At 45.6% G+C, this 17,582-nt stretch overlaps 1 protein-coding gene and 1 pseudogene across 4 annotated transcripts in view; both read right to left on the reverse strand.

Annotated features, from left to right (window-relative positions):
- Positions 1-17,582, reverse strand: part of CCDC150 (coiled-coil domain containing 150) — a 183,867-nt gene that overhangs the window by 16,113 nt on the left and 150,172 nt on the right. For all 4 annotated transcript variants that reach the window (XM_088479720.1, XM_088479723.1, XM_088479722.1 and 1 more), the window contains 5 exons: positions 12,161-12,285; positions 11,504-11,579; positions 11,245-11,399; positions 10,551-10,674; positions 3,991-4,182 (listed from right to left, as the gene is read on the reverse strand). In XM_088479720.1, the coding sequence (XP_088335846.1) occupies positions 3,991-4,182; positions 10,551-10,674; positions 11,245-11,399; positions 11,504-11,579; positions 12,161-12,285 (672 nt within the window). The remainder of the gene's footprint in view (positions 1-3,990; positions 4,183-10,550; positions 10,675-11,244; positions 11,400-11,503; positions 11,580-12,160; positions 12,286-17,582) is intronic.
- On the reverse strand, positions 15,749-15,867 carry LOC148516694 (5S ribosomal RNA; annotated as a pseudogene).

The following is a 17,582-nucleotide window of genomic DNA, read 5'->3' on the forward strand; positions in this document are numbered from 1 at the left end:
ACGCCATCAAAGGCAGACGATCCAGGTCCGGGTAAAGGCAAGGACCCTCAGACAACAGATCCAGACTTTGAGGCAACAGGAACGGAGTGTCGATTCGAGAGACTCTGAAGATCTGAGTATCAATGATGTCTGGTCCAAGCTGGAGCCACCAGCAGGACCGTGCCTCCGTCTTGTTTGAACTTCCAAAGAACTCGGGGAAGAAGGGAGACTGGAGGAAACAGATACGCAAACTCGAAGGTCCACTTCACTGAAAGAGTGAAGACCAAGGCTGCCTCGGCATCTCTAGTCCTGGACCCGTACACTGGTAATTTGTGATTGTGTCGGGAGGCCATGAGGTCCACCTCTGGGAGACCCCATTTGTCCTCTAAGAGTTGAGACACCTCTTGGTGAAGAGACCATTCCCCTGGATGCACGTCGTGATGGCTGAAGAAGTCCGCTTCCCAATTGAGAGCTCCCGGAATGAACACTGCCGGGAGGTGACACTCTGCCCATGACAGAATGCGTGACCCTTCTGTCATTGCTGCCCAACTTCGAGTGCCTCCTTGATGGTTGACGTAAGCCACCGTGGTGGCGTTGTCGGACTGAGCCTGCACGGGTTTTCCGTGAAGTATGTGCTTCCTGTACACAGCCCAAAGTTCCAATATATTGATTGAAAGGATTGTTTAGACTGCTGTCCAACGGCCCTGAAAAGAGTGTGGGCTGGTCACTGCGCCCCAGCCACGGAGACTGCGGCCGTTGTTAGAAGTCCAGGATCCCAGTCCAGGATCCAAAAGGGGCAACCCTTGGGTAGATGAGAAGTCAGTAGCCACCAAGACAGAGACAGAACCACCTCCGGATAGAGCACCCTTGTCTGAGCTTTGATCCGGTGGGGTAATCCATTCCACCTGGAGAGGATCAGCCCGTGCCGAGGCCTGGAATGAAATCGACATGGTGGAATATGCTCAAAGGTGTACACCATTGATCCCAGAACTTGCATCGCTGAGTTGACTGACACCCGGCGACTGCGGAGGCATCTGCGAACTCTTAGTTGTAATGTGGAGATCTTTTCTGAAGTCAGAAAGATTCTCTGCTGTTGAGAATCCAGAAGGGCCCCCAGATGAACCATCCTCTGTGAGTGTATTAGGGAGGACTTTTTCCATTGATTAACCACCTGGAAAAAAAGCAATCGTCAGTTGCAAGTGGTGGCGAAAGTGCTTCTGGAGAACCTGCTAACAGGAGGAGGTTGTCCAGGTATGGTAGTAGTTGGATACCCTTGCTCTGTAGATGGGCCGCCACGATGGCCATAACTTTGGTAAACACCCTTGGAGCTATGGACAGGCCAAAGGGTAGCGCCCGAAACTGGAAGTGTTGCTGTAGTATAGCAAACCTGAGATAATGAGTCTTCCAGCTTTCTATAGCTTTAGCTACCCATGAAATAGCCATGGATCGGCGGGCAACAGCTCCTGAAAGAGTATATAGATTTCAGGCATGTTTCCACCTTCCTATCTATAGGATCCTTTAAGGAAGAAATGAAAGGCATAGGTAACGTAGCACTTTTGATTAACCGTGTAACATGGGGGCTCCTGTACTGGTGCTGGGGGGGATAGATGTACTTAGTGGATTAAAACATCTATCGCATAAACCATCCTGTACCAAGTCCTCCTCACCAAAACCTGTTGCACATAATCTGCATGATAGCAGAATGGGTGCAGTAGCCTGTTTGTTATCCTTGCCTCTGCCAGACGTATCTGTAGGGCAATGTAACACACAATATGGCACTGTGTATAAAGCAACCACTAAGTATATAGAATACTTGTAGAGAAGCAATATAGTGGTCCTGTCTGATGCTTGGGCAAGCTGCAGGGGCACACAGCCGGATATGGCACAGTGCAAGGTAAAACTATATGACCAACCTCACAAATATTAAGCTCTATAGATGTGAGGTATAGGAAACACCCTGACTACACCTGTATGTTAGGGCAGAATCAGAGAAAGGGGAAAGATATATTCTGACAGTAGAAAATAGATACAGGCAGACAGCACTAGCATGAATCACATACAATGCAGAAATACAAATGCAAATTGGCACTACTATCAACTACACAGATGCTGACCCTGGGGCGAGGTATGTAAGCGGACCGGACCACACACTGTCCTGAGAGAGCTGCAACTCCACCATGAAGAAAATGGCCGCCGGAGACCTCAGAGTTGGTGTGGCCAAGAAGGAGAACAGCTCAGAGAAGCCAGACCTCAGAGGAAAGGTGCCCTGAGCGGAGGAGAGGAGCCACATTAATAGGGAAGCTGTCTCCCCTGGCTGATTACTTAACCCCCGTATGGCAGGTTCCCGCACCAATCGTCCCTGGTGGTCCAGTGGAGTGCGGTGGCTAGAGCCAGTGTCCACACTCAGCACCACCGGTCTGCTCCCTGAGACCAGAGGTATGACTGCCCGCACGGACCACCGCGCGAGGTGACCCACCTTACCTGTCCCTTTAGCGTCGGGCTGCAGTCTGGATCCTCCAACGGGGCCTTGGCTAGCACTGATCCCGGAATGCCCGCCGAGATCCCCAGATCTGTACTGGCGTCGCGGCACAGTCTGCTGCTGCTGCGCGCTCTAATATGTAAAATATAAAGAAATAAATCATATAAATGAAAAGCTTAAGGACTGCCTAAGCAGCCCCCTGCGTTAATGAAGACCAGACTCCGGCCAGGCACCAGCGAAACTGTGGTGCCTCTGGCTCGGGGGCCTGGTATAGGGAGAGTGCACCAAGTGCATCCTGGGAGCTGAAAGCTTTTAACTGCGTGGTGCCCGGATCCAGAAACATCACCTACACCCCAAGGTCTCCCTGTGGAGCCTTTGGACCCTGAAGAAGAAATATGATTGTGTATTGCACTTGTTCTAACAAAAACTTACAGCATTAATTTGTATATGATATATGGGAAGTGATGATTTCTTAAAAATGGGAATAATTTTTGCATATATTAAAGCAGAAAGATTGGTTCCTTGGTGAAACGAAGTTGAATATTTCAGTCAATACGGAGACATTTGAAGTGTAAAGCTGGGTACACACCATACAATGGTGCGACCCAGCAACGGTGCAATGCGATGTAACGATACACTGTGCTCGCCATACAAACTGCACTATCCGGTGTATGCAGTGCAATGTAATGTGACGTTACATGCTGCATGTACAGCACCGCATCGTTCACTGCATCGTCCCATCTGCCGTGCAGCCCAGCAGAAGAGACAATGCCAATAACAAACGCAGGGAGCGACACTATGCAATGTGTACGATACATTGTTCCGATCCGTGTCGGAATGATTTATCATACAATATATCGTATAGTGTGTATCCAGCTTAACAAATAGCTAATAATGGGCCTGATTCAGAGTTGGACGCTATTGCCACCGCGGCTGCAAACCCATACACAGCTGCTGTGCAAAAACAATATGGAAATGTCGCAGCCGCTGGGATATGTATTGAGGCGCCCACCGGCCTCTTTTGTAAATCCAAGCATCAGTCACAGATCATTCGATGTTAGCATCTGAGTAACTCTATGGCCGCAGGAAAGGAGATGCCGGAGCCATGTTTACTGCAACTGGAATCACAGACCCAGGATGTGACACCCCCCTGAAATGGCCACGTGTTTAGCCAACATTCCGTTACCATCCCCAAACACTACTTGACTGTCAATCACACTGCGAATAAATGCTCGCTGTGAGCGCTTCCAGTAATGTACCTTGATGGGTGCGCAGTGCGCCTCAGACGCATGCGCAGTTGGCCAATGATCGCTCAAACATCACATAGCATACAACTCTGAATCAGGCCCAATGAGGAGATGTAGCCATGTGGGAGGCTTATGAGGTCGAATCATGAGAGCTAACTGTTCACTTCCATACTTTCTAACTTGCTGGAGAAAGGTCCTACACCCAATCCCTCAATATTACCCAAGAAAATAAATTCTGCAGGGGTGTAATACTGTTTTGTTTGTTTTTTAAATGTAAAAATGTACTTGTATTCTTTCAGCTTGTTTTCTGGTCTCTTTGGTCTGCATGCAAGATCTGAGCTGTGTTTTAAGCCCACGTATCAGGTCTTTTTGATGTAAAGTCTCTTTTTCTAGCAAAGATTCTCGGCTTCTCAGCTCCTGGTTTGTTCTAGAGAGCTCCGCTGACTTTACACTAGTGCACACTAATGCTTTCTTCAGCTGTATGGAATAGGACAGAAAGTAAGCCAGAGATTAGATTACCATTCATTGATAATTCAATAACAACTGTAACAATAATATCTAGTATGCAGGTATATTCCATTGGGCTGCAGTCCTGTATATTGATAACAATTAAGCCAGCTATCAGCTTATCTACCAAGTAATGTGCAATACATTTTGCACGGATTTCTGATTCTGGCCATAGATACTTTGACACAGATGTGAAAAAATGGGATTTTTTACTCAACGCAAAATCCCTTCCTTTATAATACATCTGGGGGACACTGTAGTTTTGACTATGGGTTAGATGGGTTATGGGGCTGATACTGGAGTATAGGCACTAAAATGGTTCAGTTTTTGTATAACCAATCAGCATGGAAGAGCAACAACGATAATAATGTAACAAGGAACCAACCTGAACATAAAACAAACAATAAAATGGATTACAAGAAAGGGATTTTATGGTGAGTATAAAAATCTAATTTGCTCTTACATCATATCTGGGGGACACTGTAGTCTTGAGGCGCCGTTATTGGGGGGAGAAGACTGCCCGAGGATCCCTAGAGCGTGCCACGTACAAGGGAAAATTCTTTCCCAACTGGAAAACTGTGAATTCTGTGTCGGGCATCCCACATGATCCTCAAAGCACGGCTCATCATCTGGAAACTTCCTGGTGTGGTTCCCATTTCTCCGGGGTGAACTGTGTGGGGACTGTGGTGGTTAGTCTCCCAGATGTCCAACCTGGGAATGTGAATGACCAAGACGGCAAGAACCCAAGGTTCCACCCAAACTAGGGTGTAAGACACCTCTGTCATATAGTGACAACTCATTTTTCCACCTTACTTGTCTAAGGAAGCCACAGCAGAGACATAGGGCCTGATTCAGAAATGGATGGAACTGCAGAGCCACACACAAGCAGCTTTGTAATTCCATCCATCTTAATGCAAATGCAGAAAGAGGTGTCAGGCACCTCCATGCTGCATTTGCGAGAACCATGGCAACCATCGGTCCTTTGGTCAGGCTGCGGGAACTGAAGCTTCCTGCAGCCTGAACGGGCCAGGAATCTGCGTCCGCCAACACAGACCTCGTCTCTTCCAGAAAACGGGGGCGACAACCCCCCGTTACTAGGAACAGTGACTTGCCACGCCCCCGCCTCCCAAATGCTACAGCAAGTCAATCATGCTGCGGCTTGAGGTGGTCTGCGAGCATAATCGCAGGAACAGACCCCTAACCATTGGAGATGTATGTTAGTCATCCCTGAGCCGTCTTGCACAGGGATGAGAAAGGACATCAGCGGTATATAAACTAGTACGCAAATTATGTAAAGGGTATAGCCTAACGGTATATAAATATAAACATGTACCAATCATATTCAGAATATTAGATGTCTTTTCAGTCAGGAAGAGACACAGTACAGCCATGCTATTGAACATTATGTTTACCTGATAATTTTGTTTCTTCGATAGACTTCATGGCAGCCATTACTTGGCTTACATCCCATCCTCCTATTATTACACAGGAAGTTTTTTTTCCCCTTGGGACCGACAACTTAGGGTATATAGTATGACTCCTCCCCTTCCTCAGTCTTTTGAGTGTCTCCTCACATTCTGTACCTGGGTAAAAAACACACTTAGGGAGGGTATATTATAGGGTACCATAAAGTATCTTGAAGAAACAAAATTATCTTGTAAACATAATTTGCCGTTTTCTTCTTCCTACTTCATGGCAGCCATTACTTTTGGAATATATCAAGGCATAATATAAGAAGGGTTAATAAAATAGTCCAACAAAAATTTTCATGCTTAATGATTATATTTTTGCCAATGCCCCTTTAAGGACATGACTTCCTAAGTGGGCATCTGAAACATCCAAAGCATAATGCTTAGAGAAAGTATGAACAGACGATCAAGTAGCCATTGCACAAATGTCTTTCCCAGACGCTTGAGCATTCCTAGCCCACGAAGTCGCCATTGCCCTGGTTGAGTGTGCCTTCAGATGCTCTGGAACTTTACGACGATTCTCCTCATATAAAAACGTGATTAGTTGTTTGATCCAGTTCCCTATTGTCTGTTTCGTGGGTGCCCCACATATTCTTGCACCTGTATGTAGGATAACAAATGCTTCAACTCTAACCAAATAGGCAGAGATTGCTCGCAGTAAGTCCAGCTTATGCAATCTTTCCTCCTTCGGCTGCAGAAAAAACGAAGGCAAAATAATTTCTTGATTTAAATGAAATGTTGATATTACCTTTGGCAAAAAACTTGTTTGTTCTCAGAACAACTTTGTCTGGCAATATATTTAAATAGGGCTCTTCTGCCCATAATGCTTGTAGTTCTCTAACTCTTTTTGCTGAAGTAATAGCGATTAAAATGACAACCTTTCAGGTAAATCATTTTAATGGAATCTCATGTAATGGTTCAAACGGAGATATCATTAATTATTAGATTCAAGTCCCATGTGGGTAAGACGGACCTAATTTTTTGGCCGTATTATTTTCATTGCTTGACAGAAAATTTTACAAGAATCTTCACAGATAATCTTCTATCCAGCAACACACTTAATGCTGCTATTTGTACTTTAAAAAGGTTTAACGATTTCAACCATTAAAATCCATCATGCAGAAACTGCAACACTTGTGGCGTGTCAGCCTTCATGACATCAAATCTCAAACCTACGCAGAGTGCAAAAGTTTTCCAGATTCTGTAATAGATATCTGAAGATGCTTACTTTTTCCTTTCATGAGATATTGTACCGATTGTTCAGATAGTATATGCTTGTCTCAAAGATTAAGCCATGCACGTGTAAGTACACACGGCCGGTACAGTTAAACTGTGAATGGCTCATTAAATCAGTTACGGTTTCCTTTTCACACAAACTCAAAAGAAGGCTTTGGAGATTTGGATGGAACGACGGACCCTGATGCAACATCCCTGGTGTGATCAGCAGAATCCAAGGGTCTCCCACCACCATTCTCACCAACATTGGAAACCATACTGTTCTTGGCCAGTAAGTAAGAACCATTATCACCTCCACTCGATCTTCTCTGATCTTTTCCACAGGCAATCATTGGAAACGGTGGGAACACATACCACAGTTTGAGGATCCATACTAGGGAGATGTATCTATTCCACTTATTCTCAGCATATGGTATGGTATGGTATCTGGAAAAGAAGAGTGGTAGCTTGGCATTTTGATGTGTCGCCATCAAATATACTTGAGGGTGACCAACTTTACTAGCATGTTCTAGAATACTTGCACATCCAACTCCCACTCCCCTGATAATACCTGGTGTCTGCTAAGGAATATGTAACATTGTCCTTTACCTAGTACGTGCAGAGCTGCCAAGGCATTGAGGAGTTGTTCTACCCATTTCAGAATTCCTGACACCTCTACCATTAGAAGTTGACTTCTGGTGCCACCTTAACGGTTCAGATAAGCCACTACTGCTACCTTGTCCGAAAATATCTTCGATGTCTTCTTATTAACGGACTTCGGAAGCAGGAAACCTACTGATTTAATATATACCTAAATCAGGCGCAATAAAAAATAATTAATAAAAATGATAAATCAATAATTAAAAATCAGCCATTATGCAGCTCCCAAACAAGTTTCTGGAAACACTATTGATAAACAAACATAAAAAAGCAAATGGGTGCGCAAAGATAGAAATTTACAAATTCATTTAACAAGGTATAATTGGCAAAACATATAGTTTATACCTGAAATACAATTTAAAACCACTTGAAATGGCCAGAAGATTATCCTTAGAGAATATAAAGGGGATATATAATATAATAACAAATATCATCACATACAGTGCATATAGTCCACCAATGAATCCGGTATAATTGGTAAATCCACTTTAGAATGGGACATAAATAAATTTGCCAGGATGAATAAATGCAGTTATTAGCCCAAATACTGGCGTGATATTCAACCTCCCCACCGTGAGTGCACCTCACCACCACTGTAGATCTCGATCCCCAGTACCTCGGTGAATTACGCTCCCCTTGAGATGTAGTGAGCATCCACCTGTTGTTATGATTGAGTAGAGTCAGTGGGAGCAACACATCCTTGGCTGGTGTGTGGAGAGAATGCGTGGCTTGTATTGGAATCAAGAATGTGTTTCTTTGTACCCGGTGAGTCCCAGTTGTTATCGCGTGTGCTACCAGAAAGCTTAGCAGTCGTGGACCAGCCTGCATATAGATCCTTAACGCGTTTCTCCATTATATTTTTCTAACGGTTTCATCAGAAAGTATTATTTATGACTTCAGAAGCAATTTATTGCTTCTTCTATCCTGAGGTAATTTTACAGACTTACCTCCAGACAACTTGAGTAGCATTCCAAACTGCCCTCATTTCTCTCTGGTTTAAGGCCATCCTTTTCTCTTGAGTAGTCCAAACTCCTTGCTGACTTTGTTGCAGCAGGTGCGCTCCCCACCTTATTGAGCTTGCATTTGGTGTTTAAAACTGAAAATGGAGTTTCAGATAATGGTGTTATTCTGGAGTTTTACATCTGTACCTGTTCACCAAAATAGAGAATCACTTGTGCCTTGAAGTATGCTTATTTGATAGGAGAGAGGAAACCCCTATCTGCTGTATTGAAGTAGGTTCCACTGCAACCTTCTCATTCTCCATCTTGCCCAAGGGATTATGTCTATAGCGGAAGAAGTCATTCCCAATAGACAAGATCCAAGGCGTAAAGATATTGTGTCGCATAACTGAATCAAAAGGGGTTAATCTCTTCTAAATTTTTTATATAATTTGTCTGATAATGCAATCTTAAGCCGCGTACACACTAGCCGATATAAGAACGAGAACGTTCATTATATCGGCCAGTGTGTATGCCGTCAACGACCAGATATGCGCACTCAAGCTGGCGTTGACGACATTGTTTATCGCCCGAACCTGCTGTCCAACCTGACGATACCATCAGGTTGTGCAGGTTCGGGGATGACGGAGGGTGTCGGCACTGAACGATATTGTTAATGATATCATTCAGTGTGTGTGCTCAATGTCCTTAACGACATTGAGCACACACTGATATTCACAAAAACTTTTTTTAGATTTCTGATACCCCTAAAACACTACTTCCAAAACCCATTAGTTCTGAATAGTAATTCCACATCGGGTGGCAAATTTTTAGAAGGCTGGTCCCTGCAGTATAACTTTATCTGACAAGTGTGTTAGGGATTCGTGATAGTCATTGCCTCGGATTGTTTCTCCAATGATACTGACGAAGGGTCTTTATATTCCTGCAGGATATCTGCTACTATATTGCCGCCCAGGTCTATAACTTCTTGCTTCCTTAAACTGTTGTTTAGGAGATGGCAAAGGATACGTGCTTCTAATGTATCACCAAAAAGCAAGACCCTCACATAGGGTAAAGAAAGTTTGTTTTTGTTTTTTTATGTCCATCAGCTGCTCAAGAGCGTAGCCATAGAGTCATTCTCACTATCACTCCTACAGCCATATCCAATGTGTCAAATGAGGCTTAACACAGATAGATACATTATAGAGAGACTTCTTTGTAAATAATGCCTTACAAATTTCTGTTCCAAGTCTGTTTTCATATCAGATGTCCAGAGTCTCAAAGTGATTAAGAACAGGTGTAACTCTCTCTGCAAAGCTTAGAATCCTGATTATTAGAGAACAGTTATCACACGCAGGACAAATATATGCAGATTTTTCTTCTTACAAATCTTCTTTATGGCTCCCAAGCTGGAGCATAAAGCAGAACAGATAGAAACATGCCCTCTATGAGTACTTACCTCTTTTGGACACATACAGGCTTTTGGGGAGAAGGCTCTTATACATGTTGCTAAACACAGGATCACTCCAGGTCAGACTTTTGTGGAGGACAAAGCAACTCCATTACACTCGGTGCTCAGACCTGGGACAGACGCATGTTCAGACCATCCATGCACAGAACTCTGGGAATGGCTGCGTGACAGGCACTTTTGCGCCGAGCCGCATGCCACAACCTAGCGCTTCCGCCCGCCAAACCCCATGGGGATACAGGATGGCTGCTGTAGTACCGGTTACACACATCGAGTAGCACATTCGGCACAATGAGCGCAACACAGGGGTCCATAATTCTGCAGCACACATGAGCCTCTCCCTGGAATGTCGACCACCTTCCAGATCACAGCTCCAAGAGGCAATTTTACTTCCCTACACTGTCTGTACTAGGAGACAGGAAAAAAGACTAAAAGGAGAAAGGGGAGGAGTGAGCCTATATACCCTAAGTGGGCGGTCCCAAGGGAAAAAAAACTTCCAGTCTAACAATAGGAGGATGGGATGTAAACCCACAAGTAATGGCTGCCATGACGTAGGAAGAAGAAAATAGGTTATAATAAGCCATGTACCTCTGCCACCTCCTTTTGTGCAGCTTTCTTTGCTTCATTATATTTTAGCTGGTGTTTTGTTAGAGATGCATGTTGCTCCTCTGATAGCTGTGCCTTTATTCTGATCTCTTCTTCAGCCTGTGCCCTGCAAACATTACTTAAATGAACACTCAGGGCCTGATTCAGAGACGGATGCAATGCCGATATTTTTGCAGAACGAGCAAATGTTTGCTATTGCGCGAATGCTGAACTGCGCATGGGCAATGATTGCAATGCGATTACAATCGTGTAGAGGAACCATTTGCAAAGTGAGTGACAGGTAGTCAGCCTCAGGAGGTGGTAATGGGGGGTGGTTAGAAGAATGCAGGCATGTCTGACCGTTTAAATACCATTTTGTGGGTGTGCATAAATTAGCCATTGCGTTCTCCTGCGCAGCATGAGAGCAGAGTGTTTGAGGCAGGTCAGACTTGCCTTACATGCTGCATGACTGCCCGATGGTACCGATGTTTACGCTGTTGCACGTCATTGGACGGATATGAGGCACATATGGGCGTCCCAATGCTCGGCTATACTTTAGAAGGCATTAGCATATTTTAGCAACTGTGATCCGTGAGCAAATGCAGTTGCGATTGTATTACCATCCGTCTCTGAAACAGGCCCTCAGTCAGTGTTTGCATGTGTATGAGATTCTGCCAACAGCTCATAAAGATATTACCTATTCAGAAATAGCTGCTTTTCCTCTGCTACTTTGTTTTGCACCTCTTTTGCAAGTTCACCCATATCCTTCTGTAAAGCAGCGTTTCCCTTAAGAGCCTTTTCCAGAGCACGTGCCATCTTCTGGTTATCCTGACGAGCAACTTCCAAGGACCTCTGAAGCAGTTCATCGGTTTATAAAAAAAACAGAGAGAATAGGTTATACACATGTGGAACTAATGATAAACAAATGACAAAATGCTGACTATACAGTAAGTCACCTTTGCATGCTGTTGGGACTCTGCTGTCTCAGAAAGCTCTACATCCAGTTTCTGAACTTTCTTCTGGTTCTGAGCCCTGTAAGAAACAATGAAACCAATAAGATATAAAAAGAAAAAAAAAATGTGTTTTTTTTTCTGCTTGTACTTAGAATTAAATCTAATTCTAACATGCTGAAGGAGAACAGAGATGATTGGTCAAGTTCCACCCCTGGGAGGCAGGAGATTGGGGAAAAAATAACTCCTCCTCTCCCCCATCTCGCACCTGCCCCTCCTGAAAATGGGTGCTCTATACTTTGTAGGCCTTCAGAAAGAGATTATTGCCAAAAATGGTCCACACTTTAGTATTAGGATTCACCACCCACTGGCACCAGAACAAAACTGATAAAGCAGAAGCCTTCACCTTGAAAGAGTTCAGGGCCAAACCTTTTTTTCCAGAATACACCTTAAACCTCTGTGAATTTAAATCATTATATGTAAAAGCAGCTTCATTACACAGATTGGGTAGATTTTACACTAATAACTAGCTGTTACCTCGGTACAGGCCATGAAGAAGAAATATCCATTTAACCTTCATTACAGGAACTGTAAATAAATCCTCAAACCAAATATGCTAATGACCAGAATATTGTGCTTTAAACCTAGAGATAAGTAACTCACAGTTCTCTTTCTAGCTGTGTGCGATGACTCTGCAAATCCTGCAGTTTCCCAGTCAGGCTCTTCTGAATGGCGCTGAGCAAATGTTCCTGTAATTGCAGCTTTTGTGCCATGGTGTCTTTCACTACCTGTTAGTGAGTGTAGATAGAGGGATTATATAATATTGCAGGAACATTTGGAACCGTGTGACACGTAACCTGTTAGAGCATATGAAAAAAGTACAGCTTAATCACTTAACTGACAATTTTTTTTCGTCAAAACCACACAGAAAACAGGATTTTGGTACTTACCGATAAATCCCTTTCTCCGATTCCACAGGGGACACTGGAGATCAAGACAGTGGGGTATAGACGGTGGTAGAGTAGAGCCTGGCACTTTAAATAATTTAGAAGTGTGACTGGCTCCTCCCCCTCTATGTCCCATCAGCCCCAGTTTAAGAACTGAGCCCAAGAGGAGAGGGAGGACAACAGAAAATAGGAGGAGAAGACCACAGAACGGAACAAGACCGACTGAAGGAGAACAGAGGAACCCACTGCAGGGAACACATGCAGTCACACAACCATATAAGGACCAAACAAAACGGCAGGTACGCAGCGCTGGGCGGGCGTCCAGTGTCCATTGTGGAATCGGAGAAAGGGATTTATCGGTAAGTACCAAAATCCTGTTTTCTCCTTCATCCACTAGGGGACACTGGAGATCAAGACAGTGGGGACGTCCCAAAGCCAACTTCCTGAGTGGGAAGCGCGGAGAACTTGTTGACCCCTCGGCCAAACTGAAACAGGGACCGCCAAGAACAACAGGCCCAGCAGAGGATCAAGTGTCGTAGAGCACAGTAGACAAATACTACTCCTCAGAAGACACAGTCACAGAAGAACTTCCACAACGTACGCACAGCAGAAGCCAAAAGGAACCGAACGGCTGGCGAGAAAACAACCACAGTTGAGAAGCGGCTGAAAATAGACCAAACCAGACAGTTGGTAGCAGAGAGCCCCAACAAGAATCCATAGGAGAAGGGCAGAAAACGAGAAGAACTCGTGAACCGTACTAGAGTCTGCACAGGAATCTGCAACAGCTACAGACAGCAGAATCCCAGCACCGCTGGTCATAATCATATAGATAGAAGTATGACAATACCAAATCAACAGATACAAAGTTGATCCTGTCCACAGACTCCTAACAAAGAGTATGCCGGGAGGTCAAAGATAAGATCGAACAGTCGCTCTGAACGATCCTTGAGGTCCAACTACAACAAAGTTGTGAACCAGCGGAAAGGTTAGACCATAGAAGTCTCCAACGAGTGGAGATCCCGCGGGGCATGTGGCAGAGGCGAATATGAGAGGATGGAGACTAGAATTCCTTTCAGAGGGTCAGACAGCAGTACAACCCATACTGAAAACAGGGATAAAAAGACACAACATCCAACCTGATGGAAGTGCGTAGTCAGTACTAACTGCCGGCCCTGAACAGTGTGAACACAACCAGGAATTTAGCAGTAAAGGAGCACGAATGTAACCCCACCCAGGGAGAGCTACCAATATAGGGAAGCATCCCACACAGCAAGGCCAGGGCAGCAGTACAACCATGAAAGTACCCGTCCAGTACCTATCGGTGTGGTAAAAATATCAAAAGATACTGAACAGGAAAACCCAACCAGGCCCCCTGCATGGAACATAGTGACTGTCACACTTATGTAAAGATGTGCACTAGCCCAGAGATGCGCTTTGGTCCATAATCCCAACAGATTCTAGTAGAATAGTGTCGCTAATCTCAATGTTCAAACTATGCACCCACACACCAGGGAAACTCTAAAGTGTAGAGCCAACTGATTAAAAGAGCAGATGGCTGCTAGGACAGCAGCTACGCTGCGTAAGGAAGATTAACGTTATGTATATCAGGTTGCCTGAAATATAAGCATCTTCTGAGGCATTAGTGAGGTAAGCTCTTACCTGTGAGCGATCAGAAGCCCTCTGGACGTTATGTAGAATGTCAAAGACCTTTTTTATCACACAGCAACCCGCCAAGTTAGGTATAGAGAGTAGATTCAGTGGACTTAGACCAATGCTCCACAGCACGGACTTTAGTCTGGAGAAGTGCAGTAGAAATTAGTAAAATGTTAATGGAGACAAGAAGGTCATAGAACAGGACTCTAATTTGAGCCTGTTCTGCAGGCGGCCCAATGCCTCATGGTATGAATTGTACCTAAGGGCCCTTTTGAGACTCATTTTATTGAGATATACGACAAAAATATGGAGTACCGGAATAGATACTGAGAAGGGTACCTGTATTTAGACATAGACTGCATTGGTTATCCCAAGTAAGAAGGGATATATCAGTGGTGATAACCCCAGTTAGTGTTAAACAAAAAACAGGTTTTTCCCAATTATTCAGAAATATTAATACAATATTGTAGTTGTAATGATAATAGGTCCCCCGAACGGGGCGCCGTAGATATAGACTTAAGGGAACCGGACTATAAACCCCGGAGGGTGAAAGTATCTATCTTTATATACATGTGTGTACATACAAGAAGACCACAGGACATGTATAGGGTCCATACTGGAAGCAATGCCCAGGGAATTGTGACTATCACTATGTGAGCTGCAGAACAGGATTCTAGTTTATAGAGCCACCATATAATGGGTATGGATATAGCCCACAGCTTCTGGTAAACCCAGATGGCTACCCATCCGTAGAATAATAGGTAAACCTAATGAATGTGGAAGTATGAACATAATACACACACACACCCCCCCCCCCCCCCCCCCAATACCTAGGGAGAGATAGTGTAAAGCGGAGTTATTGTACCAACTACCGCATCAGGAGCGTCCAGCCTCTAATCGCAGCATCTTTAATTATGCTAGTATGTTATGGTAAGGATAAAAAGCGATATCCACATATGCATACGTGTACCTACATACAAGTTTAGCAGGTGACGATAATATTTAAAATAGAACATGAGCATAATAACGCCATGGAAGGACAAATTCACTCCAGCATGTATATAATCTAAAGCAGGGCTGGTATAAAATACAATATATTATATATACATACACGTTGTTTACCTCCACGGGGGAGACTGCTCATGTGTCGCGTGTGGCCGCCATTCTGTTACGGCATAGGGGCAAGATGTGTTAGCAGCGTGCTCTCCCAGACTGGTGTCGATCCTGGAACTTCTGTTACTGGTGTACTTGCCATATGTTAGGAGCGTGCGTGCTTCAGGTGAGCTATTTTAGCTATTTTCAAAGGGGGAATCAAAAAGACGATCTCAGTTTAGGCAGAGTAGCTAGTACACCATGGGGTAACCTTCACAGGCTATGATATCAGGCCATTAGATTAAGCTAGGTGCCCTTTGTTATAGAGCCAAGGGGAAGCCTGACAGTGGGTAATACCCTGCGCTGCAAAGGCAGCACTGTGTCCAGACAGCCCAGCGCTTATAGCCAGGAATGAGCACCGGCTGAGTAACAGGCCCCTGCAACAGGGGTTTAGGCTAGTTCCCATTCTGCTAACAACTAGCTATTCACAGTAGCTAGCACTATACAGAACTGTAAGGTTTTAAAACCAGCCTATAATATATGTGCTGGCACCTATATAAGCCTACAGGACCGGGTATTCCCAGGCGGTCTCCCCTCCAAGTACTAACCAGGCCTGACCCTGCTTAGCTTCCAAGATCAGACGAGATAGGGCGTGTTCAGGGTGGTGTGGCCGTAGGCTGCATGGGAAGAGTACTGTCCCTTTTTAAGGCTAGCCAATGTGGCATAAGCCGCAATAATGTGCTAACCCTGGTTAAAGGTAAGCTATAACCATAAGTTTTGGCCCCCAGCACCAGAACAATGACTAGTACAAGTACTATACATACTATATATCTTATAATATGTCAGCAATTAGGTTAAGCCAGGCGCCCTTTGTTATAGAACCAAAGGGGAAGCCTGATAGGGGGTAACACCCGGCGCTTGCATACTCCACACAGCTAGGACCATGGTGGGAAGAGAACCCATGACCTCATTGCTGTGAGGCAGTAACGCTAACCATTACACTGTCTGGCAAAATGGCGGGACCGTGTCCCGTCAGCACAGCGCATTTAGCTGGGAATTCTCCTGTCATAGAGTCAGACATCCCCTAATTGCTGAAGAACTCCCAACAAGGGAGGGGTCTCGTAGGAGACCAGCGCTAAAGCACTCCCTGCTGCAGGTAGTGCACTGAGCTGTATTGCTTGTGTGCAGGTAGATACTGCTACCCATCGCTGTTGTAGTCGCTGGACCTTATGCATTCCTGAATTACCACGCTGTGTGTGCAACTGATGCACTCCAGTCAACACAGCGCTACTTGCCCACGCAGTAGAACCGAAGAAAAGCGGAGTGGTTGAAGGTGGCCGGCGCAGATAACACGGGAGGAGCGATCATGGCTCCTACACAAGCGAGGGGGGCTAAATCAGCATTTTTAGTTGATGAGGAGAGCTGCTAATAGTTAAGGCAGTGCTGCGTTATGCCTAGCCTGCATACTGAAATGGCAGGCACAGGTCTGTAGCGCGTGGAGTGTGCGCCAATCGCAGAGTATTTCCGAAAAGCCTCCTCCCTGTACAAATGCAGGGAAGTGTGGACACTGTTGCAGTAAGTGACAACGCAGCATACAGGGCGGGAGGGTGCGCGGTGCAACGGAGACTTCACCGCTGTCCGCATACTAACAGCCATGCTGTTGAGCTGTCATACAGCGCATAGTGAGGAAGGGGCAGGAGACCCGGACCCAGCCGATTTCAGCTGCGGCGGGTCCTGTCTTCCAGCCTCTCTCCCAAGCGGGGGGAGAGTCAGCGCTTGCCCACCTGTGTTGGAACAGACTGCTGGCATTGCTCAGGCAAAATGTTCCAGAGCGTCACAGTGAGGCGCTTACTTGGTGCAGAGTACTGAGGGGGGAGCCCGTACAAAGGCGCAGCTGTGCTTATTAGCTCTGACAGCCGCGCAGCACACGCTGTCCTTGAGCCCAGCGTTTTGCCGCTAAGCCCCGCCCCCAATGCCACATTAATGGTGGTAAATCACCCCCGTCTCGCTAACGGGGACTCTGTACTACTAGCACCATCCTAGGCAGGCATAGCGCTGGGAGAGCCAGCGTCGGTGCTTCTTCAAACAAGCACCGGCGGAGCAACCAACAGCTGAGAGCGCTGTACCACGCTCTCCAGCGGCTATGAGCATAAGCCAGCGCCGGTACTTTCATACAAGCACCAGCACGGCAACGAAGAGCCGCGCTGAGCGGCTCCTTAAGCCCCGCCCTAGCCCCGTTATGCAGGGCTATAATAGCGGTGTAAATGCAGACTCCCGTTATGGGAGTAATGGGACGCAGCAGCCTCCCTCCTTGCATACAGGGAGGAAAGAGCAGGCGTCTTCAGTGACAGCTGCGGCTAGCACCGCGCGGTCACCAACGTAGAGGGGCCTCT

The sequence above is a fragment of the Taudactylus pleione genome, unplaced genomic scaffold (assembly GCF_031769625.1).
Source record: "Taudactylus pleione unplaced genomic scaffold, aTauple2 ptg000244l, whole genome shotgun sequence".
NCBI lineage: Eukaryota > Metazoa > Chordata > Amphibia > Anura > Myobatrachidae > Taudactylus > Taudactylus pleione.